At 41.5% G+C, this 16,780-nt stretch overlaps 1 protein-coding gene across 1 annotated transcript in view; it reads right to left on the bottom strand.

Moving 5' to 3' along the window:
* nrg2b (neuregulin 2b) overlaps nt 1–12,970 on the bottom strand; it is a 48,497-nt gene extending 35,527 nt beyond the window's left edge. Inside the window, exon 1 of the mRNA XM_063876606.1 lies at nt 12,559–12,970. Coding sequence (XP_063732676.1) covers nt 12,559–12,970 — 412 coding nt within the window. The remainder of the gene's footprint in view (nt 1–12,558) is intronic.
* Between the last annotated feature and the right edge of the window lie 3,810 nt (nt 12,971–16,780).

Genomic DNA, 16,780 nt, shown 5'->3' with positions numbered 1-16,780 from the left:
CCTCTCATCTCACCCATCAACCCCCCCACCTGCCCCCCCCCCCCTACACACACCATTAACTGCAGGCTTGTAAAGCAGACTAACAGACACAATTCTCCTGATAAGAGGATTGAAGCATTGATCACATCCGTCCTCCACAAGGAGCTAAAGATTCTTCAGAAGAAAGATGTCCCACTGCCACTTTGAGGGGCCAATGAAGACGCCTCAAGAGGATACTACTGCAGCTTAGAAAGACACACTAAACACGTCATTGTTGTGGTGTACCACAGGGTACTGTGCGGGTTCCCTTTCTTTCCGTCTTTTCTTACTGTTATTATCTTAAATTATTTGAAATCACTGTCGATTTTGTGATGAAACACATCTCTACATGTCTGATTCACCTGAATATGAGAGAACTGTTAACAAATCTGGCATTTTGCTAACAGTTAATGGATCACACAAACGGTTTTGCATTTAACAAAAGGCAAAATACAAGACAATCATCAAGACTGCATTATTTTTTGCGACAAAAGTGTACCTTACCTTAATAACTTGATCAAACATCAACTTCATATACCTACACTGAATTCCTATTGGCTGTGAGCTAAACATTAATTAAAAAGGTGGGCAACAGACAGCTAGCGTTTCAAAGTGGTATTTTTGTTGGTTTTGGTTTCGTAAAAGACAACCAGATCTATTTACGTGGAGCTACCACACAACCGTTATCTTATTCTATGTTCTTTACTACTACTGTGCGATCAATGTTAACGTCACAGTGATTTGATGGACTCATTTTTATTCACTTAAATTAAGACCAACCAAGCAATAAGCAGTCCGTCAATCAGAGGCTGAGAAAAAATGTCGACCTTTCATTTTTAATAAAAACAACTCTGACTGATTGTGTTCCATATCCCATTAGAGTGGAGATTTTAAACGTTACTTTGTGAGTTGTTTTTCTGTCCCGAGATATATGATCAAAAGTTTCATTCACAACTGTGTAAAAGTGATGGTGTACAATTTCCCTACAAGTTTGATTTAAAGGTGTAGAATGTAGATATAATACAGACTGTAATTATTACCTGGGAGACCTAAGCACAAAACGGACACACGCTAAGAAAGTCAGATCTTAGTCAGCTTATTTGTTCTAGATGAGCAGTCATTTCTTTCTTAAAAGACTTGCAGGACTGTTTTTCATCGCACACTGCACTCACTGGTGCTTTTTTCTAGTCTTTAGTTTTTAGATTGTTGGATCTACTCTATTGTGAACCTAGGGCATGTTTACTTTACCGGGAGTAACTTTTTAAAGATATCATTTGATTGTGCTAGTATTTAGTTATGCTAAATTAAAATCCTCTGGCCCTAGTGACTGTCATTGGATTTGTCTTGCTCAGTGCTTATTTTCATAATGAGAAGAAAATAATGTTTTTCTGAAAATGTTTTTCTCCCTACTGGAATGAAAGTTGTCAGTCACGCTAGTAAGTTACCTTCAGTAAAAATATATAACTGTATTTATATAAACCTAATCATGATAGTTGATATGTCAAGGTTGATGTATTCTTTCATGATGTAAACATTGTTTATAAGAATACCAAGTGTTAGAATAAAAGAAGAAGCTCTGCTGGGAAAAGTGTTGTCTTTATAGAATTCTGCACACTTATGTTAAACCTTACTATTATTGTCATATATGTACAGAACACAGCATAGCCAGACGAAATGTAACCTCTACATTTAACACATCCTAGTACCAGGAGCAGTGGGCAGCTTTGCAGACCATTTACATGCACAAAAACCTATAACACATTACAGGAAAGGGAAAACCCCAAAAAGCTAAATAAGGCCCCTTTAAGAATTGTGCAACTAAACATTTAAACCTACTTTGACTGTGTTTTCTGAGCAAACTGCTCACCTAAAGGTACTCTCTATTGTATTGAAGGAGAAATGTCTCCATTCATTTTGTAACATGAACCTAATTACATGTGAGATTTGAAACAAAATGAAGTCTCACCAGCACCTTGGCCTTTGGTTTGACTGGCACTGCTGTGCATTTATGTCCCATTGGCATTTCCATATCCACCAAAATAAACTTGCTACACTGACAAAAGTTGGTTAAGGATGAAATCTGCACTTGGCAACTTTGCATTTTGGCAGAACTAAATGACAGTGAGAGGAACCCGTTTTTATAATTGAAGTTGAATTCCCAGAAACCCTCAGTGATGTAACCTCAGTGAACTGATCACTGCGTGCTCCTTTATCAGCCGCTCGGCCTGTGATGCTTCACACCAAAGAGACAAGAGCAACAAAAGATTTATTATAAGCAATTCCAACTTTCCCTGGACAGGCTGCTCATTTACTGCCGCTAAAGAGACACTACCTCATTTTAAATTGTGTTGTGTCATTTCCAGTCGGTTTTTAGGAGACCATAGTTGACACTTGTTTCTTTTTAGCAAATATTGTGCCTCTATGAAATATAAAACAAGGGAAAAAAGCTACATTAACATTAAACACAATTTACTCTTTGCTCACCGCGAGATTGGGCAAAGAACCTTGCTGTGAAAACAGCCAGTTAGGTTTAATTTCTGTGGGTACCTCCATTTCTAGCTTGCGCCGCTACATACAGCTGATTGGTTTCGCATGGAAAGGTCAGCGGTTACTAGGTCAACGTTTATTTAATTTGAACTTTGAGTGCGGCACACTTTGGAGCAATGCGCCACCATTAGAAACGTGGACATGTATTTTTACCCCAAATCCTGTCTCGGTTTGTTTTAAATATGCCAACAGTAACTGAAGAAAAATAAAGAGTAACTTGACTTGTCAGAAGTAAGTGTTTTTTTGTTTATTTTTACAATTGTTAGATACTGTATGATGAATTGAAAGGATCAGCTTATTAAGTCAGAACAATATTAAAAACAAGAGATAAAAATCTTCGCATTTTATCTTGCAATTGCAGTCAAACATAGCGATAGACACACCCGTCTTATTTTAAAACATTTGTATAACTAAAGATAACAAAAATCCTGAGGATATAAACAAAACAGCACACAGCTTATTTAAGGCTGAAATGTGTGCACTGCTACCCATCTGACACATGGTGTATAAATGGATGACACAAATGGAGACAGACAGTGAATGAGGTTAATAAAGGTAATGACATCCTGGACCACTGAGAGGAAGGACGACTACTCTGAAAAAACAGCAGAATAAAGGATCAGATACACCTTGGGATCATTTCCCATCATTCTCGCTGATGAATTCCATACATTCTGTTCAAGTGTATGTGGGTTTCATATTCTTTTGTGGTTAAAGTATGAAACATACGGTACAGTATGACTATACTGGCTGTAGCAAAGTGATGGCTAAGAAAATATTATGTTATTTCACATTGCTGAAAACAAATGAAAAAAAGTGTTTATGAAAAAACAGGGATACAGCATCCTGTGAGGGTAAGGCTGCAGCTTATCCATATATCCACATTTTTGCGCTACCTGGTGGCTTTTCACCTATAAATCTAGTCTATTGTGATTTTAAGAAACATAATCTACATATTATAAATAAATGATAAAACCAACCACATTTTTTAAGGAATTATTTGTCTTTCTGAAGGCAAATTAGGGAACTTGCTCTATTCCTCTACTACAAAGATATTTGATCAAAATATACAGCATCTAAATGTCCCCTCTTAAGTTGGGATGTGCAAAGATTCAGCGATTTTATTTATTAGACGACGGTGATGCACCTGCTGCGCAGCTCCAATTCTACACTGTTGTACCTCCTTGCAGATAGAAATGAGGCAAAATCAATCTTGGGAGTTGTTGGAATTGCGGCGTGATTGCCAAATCACAAACAACAAACTTCAATATCTCGAAACCAACTGACAAGGGAAGCAGAAATATTGTTTCATAAGTTAAAATTAGGCAATGTTCTGCCAACATCTACTCAATTAATGAGCAGAATGTTGCCTCAGAAGAAAAACACCACTTGTTCTCTAAAAAACCAAACATAAAGTACAAACAGGAAGTATCTACCACAAGCTTATAATAGTTCAGAGATAACATCCAGAGAGGCAGAGGAGGACATCTGGAAGACAGATGAAGATACTCCACCTGTCACCATCAAAGATCGCCACAACAAAGACAGATAAAGATAGCCCACGCCTTTCCGAGCCTCAGATAGCCTGATATAGAACCAAAGGGATGTTTTAACCCTTTAACCGCCCAGAGAAATGTTTGCAGAGCTCACATTCTGTTTCAGAACCACTATTCCTTGTGTATACATGGAGCAGAACAGCCTTGCTAAAAAGCACCTTGGATAAGAGAGAGAAAACAGTTCATGCTCACGAAGCGTTACCACGAGTGACAGTTGAAAATGGCATTTTACAACTTCATGAATATCAGGCGGTCGCTGACTGCATGCCAACCCCTCTCAGTCGGCCACAGCGAGGATACTAAAGAATGCCAAAGATTGAAAAGGCTTTCCAAGGAAACAGTGAAAAAGACTCAGATTTATTGAAACAGCAGCAAACTTGTCATTTTTTAAACGTTTTATGGGGAATGCAAAGTGACACGTTCTTTGCATAAACATTTCTAATTATTCAATTCTGAATTTGATGTCTGATCTAATTCTGCGGTGGAATAATCCGAGCAAGAGAAATCCATCCTGTGTGAAACAGGCACTTTGCTGATGCAGCGAGGAGGGTGTGTGCAGTGGCAGCCGCATTAGTGTGTGGGTGGTGCGTGTGTAGTACATCTGCATGTGTGTGCTTGTGTGATTCTGTGTGTGTGTGTGGGGGGGGTTACACAAAGACCTCTCTCATTCACAAACTGTGCCATGTGGCGCTGGGGCTGGTCATTTTTAAGAAGCATGTGTCAGAGTTTTTCTACTAAGGCTGACTGCTGGAAAAGGTGAGTGCTCATATATTATTCACAAGCAGGGACACACACACACAGTCTCACACACACGCTACACATCTGAAGGACATGTACACGAGTAAGGAGCGCGCTCAGGGATGGAAAAGCGTGCTAATACGCACACTTCGACAAGAAAAGTTGATCAGTATAATGTCAGTAGTACATCAATAAGCAAAAACATGGTTCTAAACATCCTCTCTCCACACACACACACACACACACACACACACACACACACACACACACACACACACACACACACACACACACACACACACACACACACACACACACACACACACACACACACACTTGCAGGCAGCAGCAGAGGGGAGAAATCCTCAGCCTTCTGTTATTCAGTGTGCATAATTTATAGCAGCCCCAGATCTCCCTGCTAATGACAGCACACTGGGGCATCTGCAGCACAGCAGCAACAGCTACAGCTAGCTGCTAGGTGTGTGTGTGTGTGTGTGTGTGTGTGTGTGTGTGTGTGTGTGTGTGTGTGTGTGTGTGTGTGTGTGTGTGTGTGTGTGTGTGTGTGTGTGTGTGTGTGTGTGTGTGTGTGTGTGTGTGTGTGTGTGTGTGTGTGTGTGTGTGAGGGGAGGTATAATGCTCAGTTGAGACAAGGACAGTGAGAGAGACAGAAGAGAAAAAGACACACAGAGGGTGTCTGAAATAGACACAGATAACGCTACAAAGAGGGGTAAAGGAATAGACAGGCACACACACACACACACACACACACACACACACACACACACACACACACACACACACACACACACACGCACACACACACACACCTGTCAAGTCACTAATTCCACCAGTAAATCTCATTGCATGTGCCTTGATATAAATGTACGTTAGTCTAAGCGCTACCGTGTCTCGGTCTTAATGTGGAAGGCCTTTTTTTATGTTTATTTTTCATGCTTCAATGTTATAGTTAAACAGACCTGAAAGGCAGGGGGGAGATTAAAGGTCCCTTGGCCAGACATGAACCCACTCTGCCATAATGGTGAGCTTCCAGGCGCCCGGATGGAATGTCTCTTAATTAAAGAATTCCCAAAGTGTTGTCCCGGGTACAAACAGCAGTGTGATCATGTGATGCACTGACTCAGATTCAGATGCCTCTAAAAACACCTCGCTGTCATTCCGGGCTAACAGAGACAATTATTCACTGCAGAACTAAAGGGTGTTAGCATCTTAATGAAAATGCACAGGGGTTGCTTTGACGGCTTGTACAAGGGTGTGACCTCAGGATGTGCTTCCTGTTGCAAGGATTGTTTTGACATCCAGCACCAGAGCAAAATTCTCCTAATTCTGGGATTTGGAGATCAATGCCACAGTGGTTCTGCCTCCAGCTGCTGTACACACTGATCTGAGTGTGATCTGAGAGGCAGCCGTGTGCACGTTAGCCCAGAGAAATTATACTGCCGCTGATAAGGTGCTGGTGTTAAGCACATGCAAACACAGTCTGCTATGCACAGGTCAGCATAGTCCCGTATGCATGATATGCAATTACACTTTATTTACGCATTCGATACCATTTAGACGTAATTATACACATTTTGCATGTACCTGAATTCCAATTTAGGAAGAAATCATAGATGCCAGACTGGTTGCTAGTTTGAGAGTTGTAACTGAGGAGTGGTTTGATATTTAAAGCAAATGTTCTGCTTTCTTTCTGAGTGTAAGATAAGAATTATGTAACCTTTATCATGTTTAAGTGAAGAGCTGAAGTTCAGGCGTGGTTAGAGTAGCTTAGCATAAGGACCGGAATAAAGAAAGTTAGCCTGACTCTGTTCAATCTAGACCTCCAAAGGTTGATAAAATATAAATAGATAGATTTATCCACAAATAAGCTGAAAATATAATGAAATGATTGAGGTTACAGAAGCTAAATACTGTAACTATTCCTTGAAAAATGCAGTGCAACATCAACCGCTTCGAGCACAGGTTTTTGTACACACTTGGCAACTTAAATGTGACAGCATGAAAAGATAACAGCCACTACCTAAAGTAAAACTTAACCCTCAGCACTAAGGTATACATAAACCATGATAATAATAATAATAATAATAATAATAATAATAATAATAATAATAATAATAATAATAATAATAATAATAATAATAAAAATAATACATACATACAATTTATATAGTGCTTTTCCAAATGCTCAAAGACGCTTTACATAAAATCAAAACAGAATCAACAGAAAAATATAGAAAAAACAACAAAAGTAACATGGGGGGGAGATTGAAAGCTATAGTGAATAAGTGAGTTTTGAAAGATTTTTTGAAGGATTCCAGAGTGTTGGCCTTTCAGATGTGACTGGGAAGGGAGTTCCAGAGGGTGGGGGAGGCTGCAGTAAAGGCCCTGTCACCCCAGGTCCGGAGCTTTGTCCTGATGGGCTGCAGTAGATTAGCGTCAGCAGACCTGAGGCAACCGGTAGGGTGTGTTGTTGGATAAAGTCTTTCAATTATTGAGCTTAACAAGAGGATATTTTTTAACTAATCTACATGGTTTGGCTGACTACAATACTACATTCGACATAAAACACACACCATATTAAACTAAGCTAAAACTAATAAGTATGTATCTCAAAATGTTAAGTCATTCAAGTAATGATGATAAACCAGTCAGCAGTTTGGTTTCAATTTAGCTAACAGGAATTTATGGGAAATTACGAGAATAAATTGTAAATATAAAGGTTAATTGCTCCAGCTGTATTTGTCCTATTATGTGAGGACATCATTCTTTCATTTGCCAAATAAACCGATTCATTTTTCAACTACGTACAGAGTGAAATGTGCCGTTTGGCGAGTAAGCTAACTAGCAACGTTACTAACCTGAGGCAGAAATATGTGTGCAATCTAAGGGTTTAAAAGAAACAACTTATCTATACATGTGGTTACAGTTTAATGGGCTTACTTTTTACTAACCATGCCATTAAATCTATTAAACATTCTTGTATTTCCTCCCTATGTAAATTCACTTGTAAAAAGGTACGATTTTCAAGTTTTATTGTTCAGAACTCCCCGAATTCCCAAGCTCTACTTCCCCTGTAAAACTTCCTCCATTGCCCCCTATACATTTTTAAACTGTAAAGTCTCAATAAAACTGGCCCTGGTCTTAGTGTCATTACTATCAATGAGGTGAAAAAGAGGCCCTGGCTATTATTGGAGGTCTTACATATGCATTATTGCGGCATCTATTTGTAATCTCGAGCTAAAGATCTCACCCTCACTTTCCCTCCCTCCCTCCCTCTCTCTCTCTGCTTCTCTCCTCCTCTGTGGCTGACTGACAGCAGGGCAGGAATAAGCTGAACCACACACTTCAGCTACAGTCAGCTACAGCATGAGGAGGGAGACAGAAAAGGAGAGGGGGGAGGGTTGAGGTATGCAGCACTAGATACAGCATCAGTGACAGGAGCATGTTTGGGCATCAGATAACGCTATTTTAGGAAGAAACTGTCAATGTATCTCAAAAGGCACACCAACGGTGGTGATCAGAGGAGACCTACATTACGCTTTACACTGCCGGGGATGTGAGATAGGATTGGTTTTGTACTTTTTAAGAAGGGAGTGTGAGCCATCCAAACTTCAGTTATTTCTTTCCGAGTGAGGGAAAGGCAGTGAAGGCCAGTTGAGCTCAGTGGAGACAGAGATCTGGTTTGAGTAGCTCAAGAAAAAACAAAGACTCCTATCAATTACTAAACTACTGTAGCCTTGAATTCCACATTAGTTTGTACTTTGTTTTCTCACTGTCTGATCTGCTTTGCCTCTGAAGTTTTGGTCCGAGGATTGGATTGGGGGTGAAGTGGAAAGAGTGGCAAATTACGTTTTCTTAAAACTCATGGAATGCATTCTCAATAACGCTTTGAGGGGGAAACTTATTTCCTCCTGGACTAGTTTTAAACATGTGGTTAAACTCCAACAAAGCTCAACAAAACTGCTTGGTTAGATCTAGTAAAAGATCATGGTTTGGCCTGAATTTAAAATGTCTTTGTTTTGTTATTAAAGTTGAGATGTGAACCAAACAAAGTCCATTTTGACTTTTGCAAAAAGAGACTCGAACAGCTGGTTGAAAGTACTGTGTATGTGGACACACCTATACACTATGACCTCCATCTGGCACAAACCTACATGGAATTATGATTTGACGTTGATATAAAACCTATTTGTGTTACATTAAAACCACAAATGGAGGACATGTGTCGTAGTAAAAACAGCTCCTGACTTTCCTCATTAACGTATTAGCTTGCTTTTTTGAAAATGGCTTTGCTAACGATTACAGCGGGAAAAAATGACTGTCTCAAGTTTCTCACAGTGAGGGGGTCTTCACACTTTGCCTGCTGTAAGTGTTGCTTTAAAAATAAAATATCGTAAAAAGGTACGTATATAAATGGTTTGAACAGATATTATCTTATATTACATATCATAGTCTGTTTTATTGTTGACAGAGCTGACATCCTGTGGCTTCTACATATTTGTGTAGCCCAAAAAATATCAAGAAAACATCTCAAAATGTCAGCAAGTCTGTCAGACAGGTGCTGAACTAGGCAAGCCAACTGAACGATGGAGCTTTAATGGATACTCTTTTGCTGTCTTATATTAATGTTTGCACTTTGCAGTTAGGCTATAGCAAGTGGAAATTGATGCACAGACATTTATCCAGAAAAGCTTAGCAAATGGTAATGATGTAATGTTGTACATTGTTATTGTCTTTAGGTGTTGCACTTTGGAGTTGCCATACAGAATGCTTGTTTGTACATATAGGTCTTGATAAACACAATTTACAAAAATGTAAGAATCAAGTTTCTACTCCTGGCACGACTAAATATTTCAACAAGTTTGTTGAGCTTTTAAGTCACTGTGCCACCGAGAACAGAACAGCTGCAATGTTGTTGTTCCTTACAAAAATGCCAAGCTACTACTATCCCTCCTCATTCAGCATTTTACACCAAACGTTCCATTTTACTGGGGTTATAAAAGGCAGTGAGAGGGGACAGGAGCACCTCATACTAGTGGGTATCATTCCTTTAAATAAGAGTGTCTGAAATAACAGATAACAATTTTAACATAAAACTGCATGAAATCAAATTTTAAAATGTAATTCTCAGTTATGACCTTGCTCAAAAAAGTCACAGCACAGGTTGTCATATATAAGATAAGCAACTGTAGATGAGAGCATGACAGTAATAAAAGTGTGTTAGATAGGAGTGTGTACAGAAGTGGGCGTTACAACAGATCGTCTGTGATTGGCCGGCTGTGTTTAGAAGCAGGTTTGTGATTGGTTGTGCTCACGGTGTGTGTCTGTTGACACGCCCCTTGCCTATTCCCATCTTCAAACTGCAGTTACTTCTGCCCAAATTAAATTCGTCTACAGTATCCTCTCATGCACGTCTCCGGCCTGATCACCGGCCAAGAGTCGTAGCTCACTCACTGGCTACTCTGACATTTGTGCATCGGCCCAATGAAAAGTGGCAATGTGGCAACGGAGAGAAGGCCGGGCCAATAAGCAGTTGTTCGCATTTACTAGTGGGGGATTATTTTGTAACACATAACAAGACATTTCTGTGTTTGACACAGATTACCCATAGACATGTGAAGTATGAAATAGGGTTTTCCTCAACAAAATAGATTTCTAGTCGAATAACACACAAAAACAATGTTTGATTATTCGCGTTTTTTGATCAGAAAGAATCAAACAAAAGCGCCACCTTAAATCTTGTGTTGAATATACGTTTCTTGGAAGGAAAAAAGCTATTAAAACTTGAAGAAATATTAGTTGGCTAATATCAAAATGGCCACTTATTTGATGAATAAAGGGTAACCATGTGATTAACTGGGTCCCAACTCTAATTCATCATAGCATTTGGCTATGAGTGGAAACATTTTCATAAAACATTCAGGGCTACCAATTGCAAGTGATACGTTTTTTTGGTTGACTGTGTGACTAATTTAGGCCTTAGATTTTGTATTTCTTTGTTTAGTTTTGGCAGATTTATCCACCCTAGGACAGAAACGGAGGTGACAAAAACTGTGTTCTTATGATGCTGTGGACATTCAGAGGCCACTGGTTGCCACAGTGCATGTTATGTGTCAGCACACACTCTGCAGTTTCTAATTAGGTTGAGTTTTCTCCCCGTTTCTCTAGCTTTCGGTGTGTGTGTGCGCGTGTATGTTTGCGTGTGCGCGGGGTGATTCAGCTCATAAGTGGGTATCTCCTCTCCTGAGCATACCCCTTGTCTGCAAAAATGGGCTTTAGACAGAAGCCTGATTGCAACAGCCCTGTCATAAATAAATGACTCGATAATTTTAGCATGACACAGAGGTAAAAATAGAACATCACGCTGTTAGCTCAAACGCTGGATGAACCCTTTGTTGAGACTTCTGAGTTACTTCCTGTTAGGATTTAACACTTTACAGGAGCGGGTGATTTTATTGCAATGTTTCAATGGTATTGAATTTAAATTAAAATAACAAAGGTAATGATGTCCACGGAGATGCTCTTGAAGCTTGTACTGTGGAAATGTGCAATCTTTTTACAGTGTTAATCTAATTCCCCTCTCTTTTGTGTAGCAGGGGAAATCTCTACCTGGTAGTGTACTTCCTGCCACATTTGCCACAGGAAAAGCAAATACTTAAACTCAGCAGTGGGTGGTATTATTTGTAATTTATTAAAAGTAAGATACCTGAGAGTAGTAGATTTAATGATGTACAAATATCACACTGTAAAGAGAGCAGTTTATGTGTTATACGAGCTAAGGACACGGTTCTGAAACTTCAACCCTTTTGTAAGTTAAGGGGTCATGTCAAGTTTTTTTACTTCTCTGACAGAAAGAAACCAAAGGAGGAAATGTCGGAAAGAAAATAGAAAAAGTGCTCAACCCTAATCTTAAATCTTTCTCTCTTGGTTCATGTTTAGATTGTTCATACGTAAAAGCCACCCTGTTGACAATAACTTCAACAGACAGGCCAGCTGCTCAACATTTAGTTTTAGAAATTAGTTATTTAAAACCCAGGAAGTGCTAAAGGAGTTTCTGTTGTTGGGGCAATGCAAGAAAAAATAGCAACATTTGAGATAGCAATGTTGGGAACCTGCAACAAGTTTAGAAATGTCAACGGTTACCAGAACCCAGCACTGCAGTCATCACTGGCACAGTCTCATATATAACAGCAGCAGATCTGACATGTAAAACTGGCTGTAGGTAACTTTTCAAAGTTCGGAGAGGAGGTTATGTCCCTGATTCCCCTCAAATGTTCTGCCTATCTCTGACACACACACACATGAGCTGCTGTTCCACCTTAAGCCTACACATGCAGACTTACTGTATGTGATGAGGCAGATCTCACACTTAACTTTTAGTCTCCCCTGATCATCAGGGCTGTTGAAGGAACCTGCTGTTTTTGGTTTAACCGGGTTAAACTTACACAGACACAGCTGCCTTGCTTCTCATTTCAGTATGGGTTATGCAGGATTAAAAAGTGTCAACCGGCTAACGCGCATGCACATGTGTACGCACGCTGACACACTGTATAGACTCCACACGTGCACGCGCAGCCAGAGAGCGGGGACTGTCTCCTTACATCGCCATGGAAGCCTCAGTGGCCCTATGGTGCGGTGTGAGTGTAGGGCAGGTGGAGAGGGGGGAAAGCCTTAAACTTACCGCAGTCCTCGCACAACACTCGCTCCACATCCTTTTTCAGCTCCGGCTCGCTGGCGTCCACAGGGGCGTACGATGCTTTGAATACCAAGGGCTCCGCTGTGGGGTCCATGAAAAAGATATATCTGTGGTCCTTCTCCACCGTGGTGCACGGGGCCTCGGAGCCGAAGTCCCCGACCGTCACGAGCTGCTCCCTCTCGAGGCCGCCGCTGTTGACGGGCCACACGTCCAGCACTTTGACATTCACACTGTAGGGCTCCCGGGAGGAGACGTTCTCCGGGGAGGAGCGCACCTCGCCCTCGATGACCACGGCGGATCGGTACGCCTGGTCCTGGAGGGAGTTGAGACTCGGGGCGTAACAGGCGAAGGAGACCCCGATGACCAGCATGGAGAAATGCACTGGATCAAGCCTCATGCCGTCAGCCTGTGCTGTGCTGCAGTGCTGCTGGGCGGCGGAGCGAGTTGGAAGAGAGAGACGGCGGCGAACGGGCTCCGGCAGAGCAGGCAGGGCAGAGCGGCAGACCTTGTGGAAGTGTCCATGCCATCTGTGTCTGCCGCTGCTCTCCCCATACGGCTGCTGGCCTCGGATGGGGGACACACACACCAGCCTAGGAACCGGAAACGGCCCGCTTCTGCATGCTTAAAAATGTGATTGCTGCATTCTCCTTCACCAACCACCCTCCCCCTCTTATCTCCCCTTTTTCCTGAAAGGCAAAACAAGACTCGTAAATTAGCCTCCTCTCGAATCCAGGGATGAAACCTCTCTCAATCTCTCTCTCTCTCTCTCTCTCTCTCTCTCTCTCTCTCTCTCTCTCTCTCTCTCTCTCTCTCTCTCTCTCTCTCTCTGTCTCTCTCTCTCTCTCTCTTTCGCTCTCTCTCACTCTCTCTCCAGCTAATAGGCTAGCATCGCATGGGTGGGCGCATTGCCTCTCTGGTATGAAAAAAAGCAGCTTGCGCGTACAGAGGAATCACAAGAAACGATATGCACTCCACGCACACGCAAGGTCGGGTCCTTTATCCACGTATTGCGCTTGTGAAAATAGTTCCGCTCCTCTAAGCAAAAAAATTAATAAAAAAAAGAACAGAAAAACCCGGGGAGGAAGAGACGGACAGGATGAGATAGCAGCGGTTATCCGGTGAGGCGATGCAACAGTAGCGCGCACCCTCCAACCGCGTCCCCTGCGCCCCTCATCAAACGCGAGCAGCTTACGTGAGCAAACATCACCTGCCCGGTCACTGGCGTCGGGTCGCCACGTCCTGCGCAAACACCCTAATGACCCGGGCACACACCGGCACACCGCCACCGACCCAACCGGCGTGTGAGCATGCCGGCCGCCTGAGTTAAACCTCTGCGGGTGGTGGGTGCGGGAGAAATCACGCAAGTGGTGCACGGTGCGTCTGTAGCCAAGCCCTGCGCAGCGCCCACTGTGGATCTCCAGTGCGAAAGGTGCAAGAGAGGCTATAGGCGACTGCTACACACACTGCGGATAGTTGTCGCGATGACTAACGCTGCGAAATTCTCTCAATGGATTCCTCAGCGTGGCGATGCGAGCTGCGAGTTACGAGACTTCAGCTTTAAATGTCCTCACTCATATATACGCAGGAGAGCACACCCAAAAGCTGACATTGACCACTATTTGAGTCATTGCAGTTCACTATGCTTTGAGAAACTGTGCAGTTTTACGACTCTGTAATGCAACAAGTGGGGGCATCAGTTGCCCCAACTTAAAGGTGCTATGCTGGAAAGATACTCTACGCAAATGTGTTGCCAATCCTGCTCAGCTACAGCTAATAAAACCACTTTTTTCATTGAACACATCTCCACCAATGAAATGAGAGCTTGACACAATATGCTCAGGCTTTTTTTTAATGATGACCACAAGTATCCCCCTCCCTCCTCAGCAGAACCAGCCCCTGCTTTCACCTGTGTATCAATCAAACAAGCCATTCATAAGATTCTCCTTTCGCTCTCCATCAGGAGCTGCACGCCCTTCTGTAGAGGTCAGAAAGTCTTTGATTGTCCATGCTGAGAAAGGGATAAAATATAATGTCATATAGGGGACACATAGGCAGCATTTTTCTTACTATAGATGATAAAGAAAATGTGAGAGGCCATTTCATCACAGTATGCACCGACATGATGGCCTCATACACCCGTTTCTCAAGCAGAAGGGTCATCTTGAGACATACTCTGTCCATGGTGCTGAAATGCTTGACAGGTTTAGTGCTGGCCCCAACAAAGCCAGTCACATGACACCTCGTAGAGATTGAAGGCCACAATGTTTGTTCACTGTAAAATATTAACCCAAGATCCAAAGCGTCAAGTCTTTTAGTCAAAGGTAAAAAGCAGTGTCTGTCCTGTGTGCTGTTCATGGTGCTGAATGCTATCAAACGTGGAGGTTTATCTTCAAATAGTGACGGTTCCTTATTCTTAGGATGGCTTTTCCAGTCCAGGGATCACCAAAGCATTTGAAGAGTATGTGATGTGTTCAGTGACCCACCCCCACCTTTCTCCCTCTCCGCCCACTGCCCACCCATTAACTGATCAGTCTCTCCTTCATCCATTCAAGCGCTCATGCATTCATTAGAGAAGCCCATTCAGAGACATCAGTCACAATTTAGGAATTTCTAAATCAGCCTTGAAAGCAAGTCATTTGTTGACAAAGTGAAGGGGAGGAAAAACCCTTTCCTGCTGACTAACCCCGGGGGAGGACTGCCACCAATTGCCGTTTCCCCTGATACTAATGCTTGGAATTATCAGAGGGGCTGTTTTTGGTGACGCACCTTAATTCAAGCGGTTTTGATGAGGTTTCTAAATCACTTTCTATCTGTAATACTCCACTATCTATCTGTCAGGATGTCTTTGCAAACTTGTCCCTGATTACCTTTTTCCAGTCATCACTCCGTCATGTTCTACACTGTGAGCAATACTCTAAGCAAACTCAATTCAATATGTTTTTATGGCTGGCCTCCGCTGTCTGTGGTGCTGAAAACAGACATCAGTGACTTGTCCACTCAAAAAACTATGGAAATTACTGGGTATGCTAACCGTTCACAACCCAGCTCAAACCAAATGAAAAGAGTGTATGTTATATTTGTGAGTCTGCTTTTTATGATAAAAAAAAATGGTGATGATTTTTTAGGAAATCTGCTAAAAATAAAAATGCTAATCCATTTACAACTAAAAACACTTTGTGTTTTGTGTTCCTTTCCCAAATTATACAATGTTATTTCACATCCTTCAAATCCTACTAAACTGTCATCCTATCAACATCAAGTCACCCACATCCTTCTACCTGCTCCTCCTTTGTAGGACAATGAAGGCGAAAGACCTTATAACATCGCCTGGTATGTTTTATTGTTATTGTGGTGGTACTTTATATGACCCTTATAAACAGGATCACTCTCACTTGAAAAACTAATAAACTGGAAATAAGCAACTGGTAAAACAAAGAACAAATTGTAACTGAAATAGGGATTATGTGTCACATGGATATGGGTGGCACTCATAGGAATTATAATCACCTGTTCCCCTGCGTGAGTGTGTGTGTGTGTTATAATTATATATTTTTTCGTCTACGTTGTACTAACTTGATCATCTTGGTTTTCATTAAATTACGTTATTTTTTATCTAAGCAAGTCATTTTTTGATAGCGTGTCAGACAAGTGCAACCAGGCCGGGCCTCAGCTTCTCAGCAACTTTGTTTGTTTCCTGAAGTCGCTACAGCTATACCAAGCTATCGGAACACATATTGCATGAAAATATAATTGTAAATCAGTATAATTCTAAAACCTGATGAGTTAGGGTTATGCCTTTGTTGTTTTTAATGTGAATTTAAAAAATGTATATGAATGTCATGTTGTATGTCGATTATAGTAGTTTTCATCCAACAGTTGGCGTTTTGTTTCTTCTTTTAACTGATAAACCCTTTCAAGGCCATTGAAAAACAGCGGCAGGCAAGCAAGTCCAATCCCAGGGTAATGATTCATGATGCTTCACAATGAATCAGCCCCTCCCTCAGACACCTACACAGCTATCATCCACTGTTCATTCAGAAATGTATCTTTCCCCTTGATCTTTCTCTTTATTTCTGTGTCCTTCTCAAGGGACTTTTCGGGATCGCTGTCCGTGGTGCTGAAAGACCCCAAAACGATAATCATCAGGTAGGAATTTTCTTCCAGTTCTGTCATTACTTTTTCAACAGGGTGCAAACAGGTGTGTTAT

Source organism: Eleginops maclovinus, chromosome 23, assembly GCF_036324505.1.
Source record: "Eleginops maclovinus isolate JMC-PN-2008 ecotype Puerto Natales chromosome 23, JC_Emac_rtc_rv5, whole genome shotgun sequence".
Lineage (NCBI taxonomy): Eukaryota > Metazoa > Chordata > Actinopteri > Perciformes > Eleginopidae > Eleginops > Eleginops maclovinus.
The sequence above is the reverse complement of the archived record's forward strand: the minus strand, read 5'-3'. Positions and strand labels throughout refer to the sequence as shown.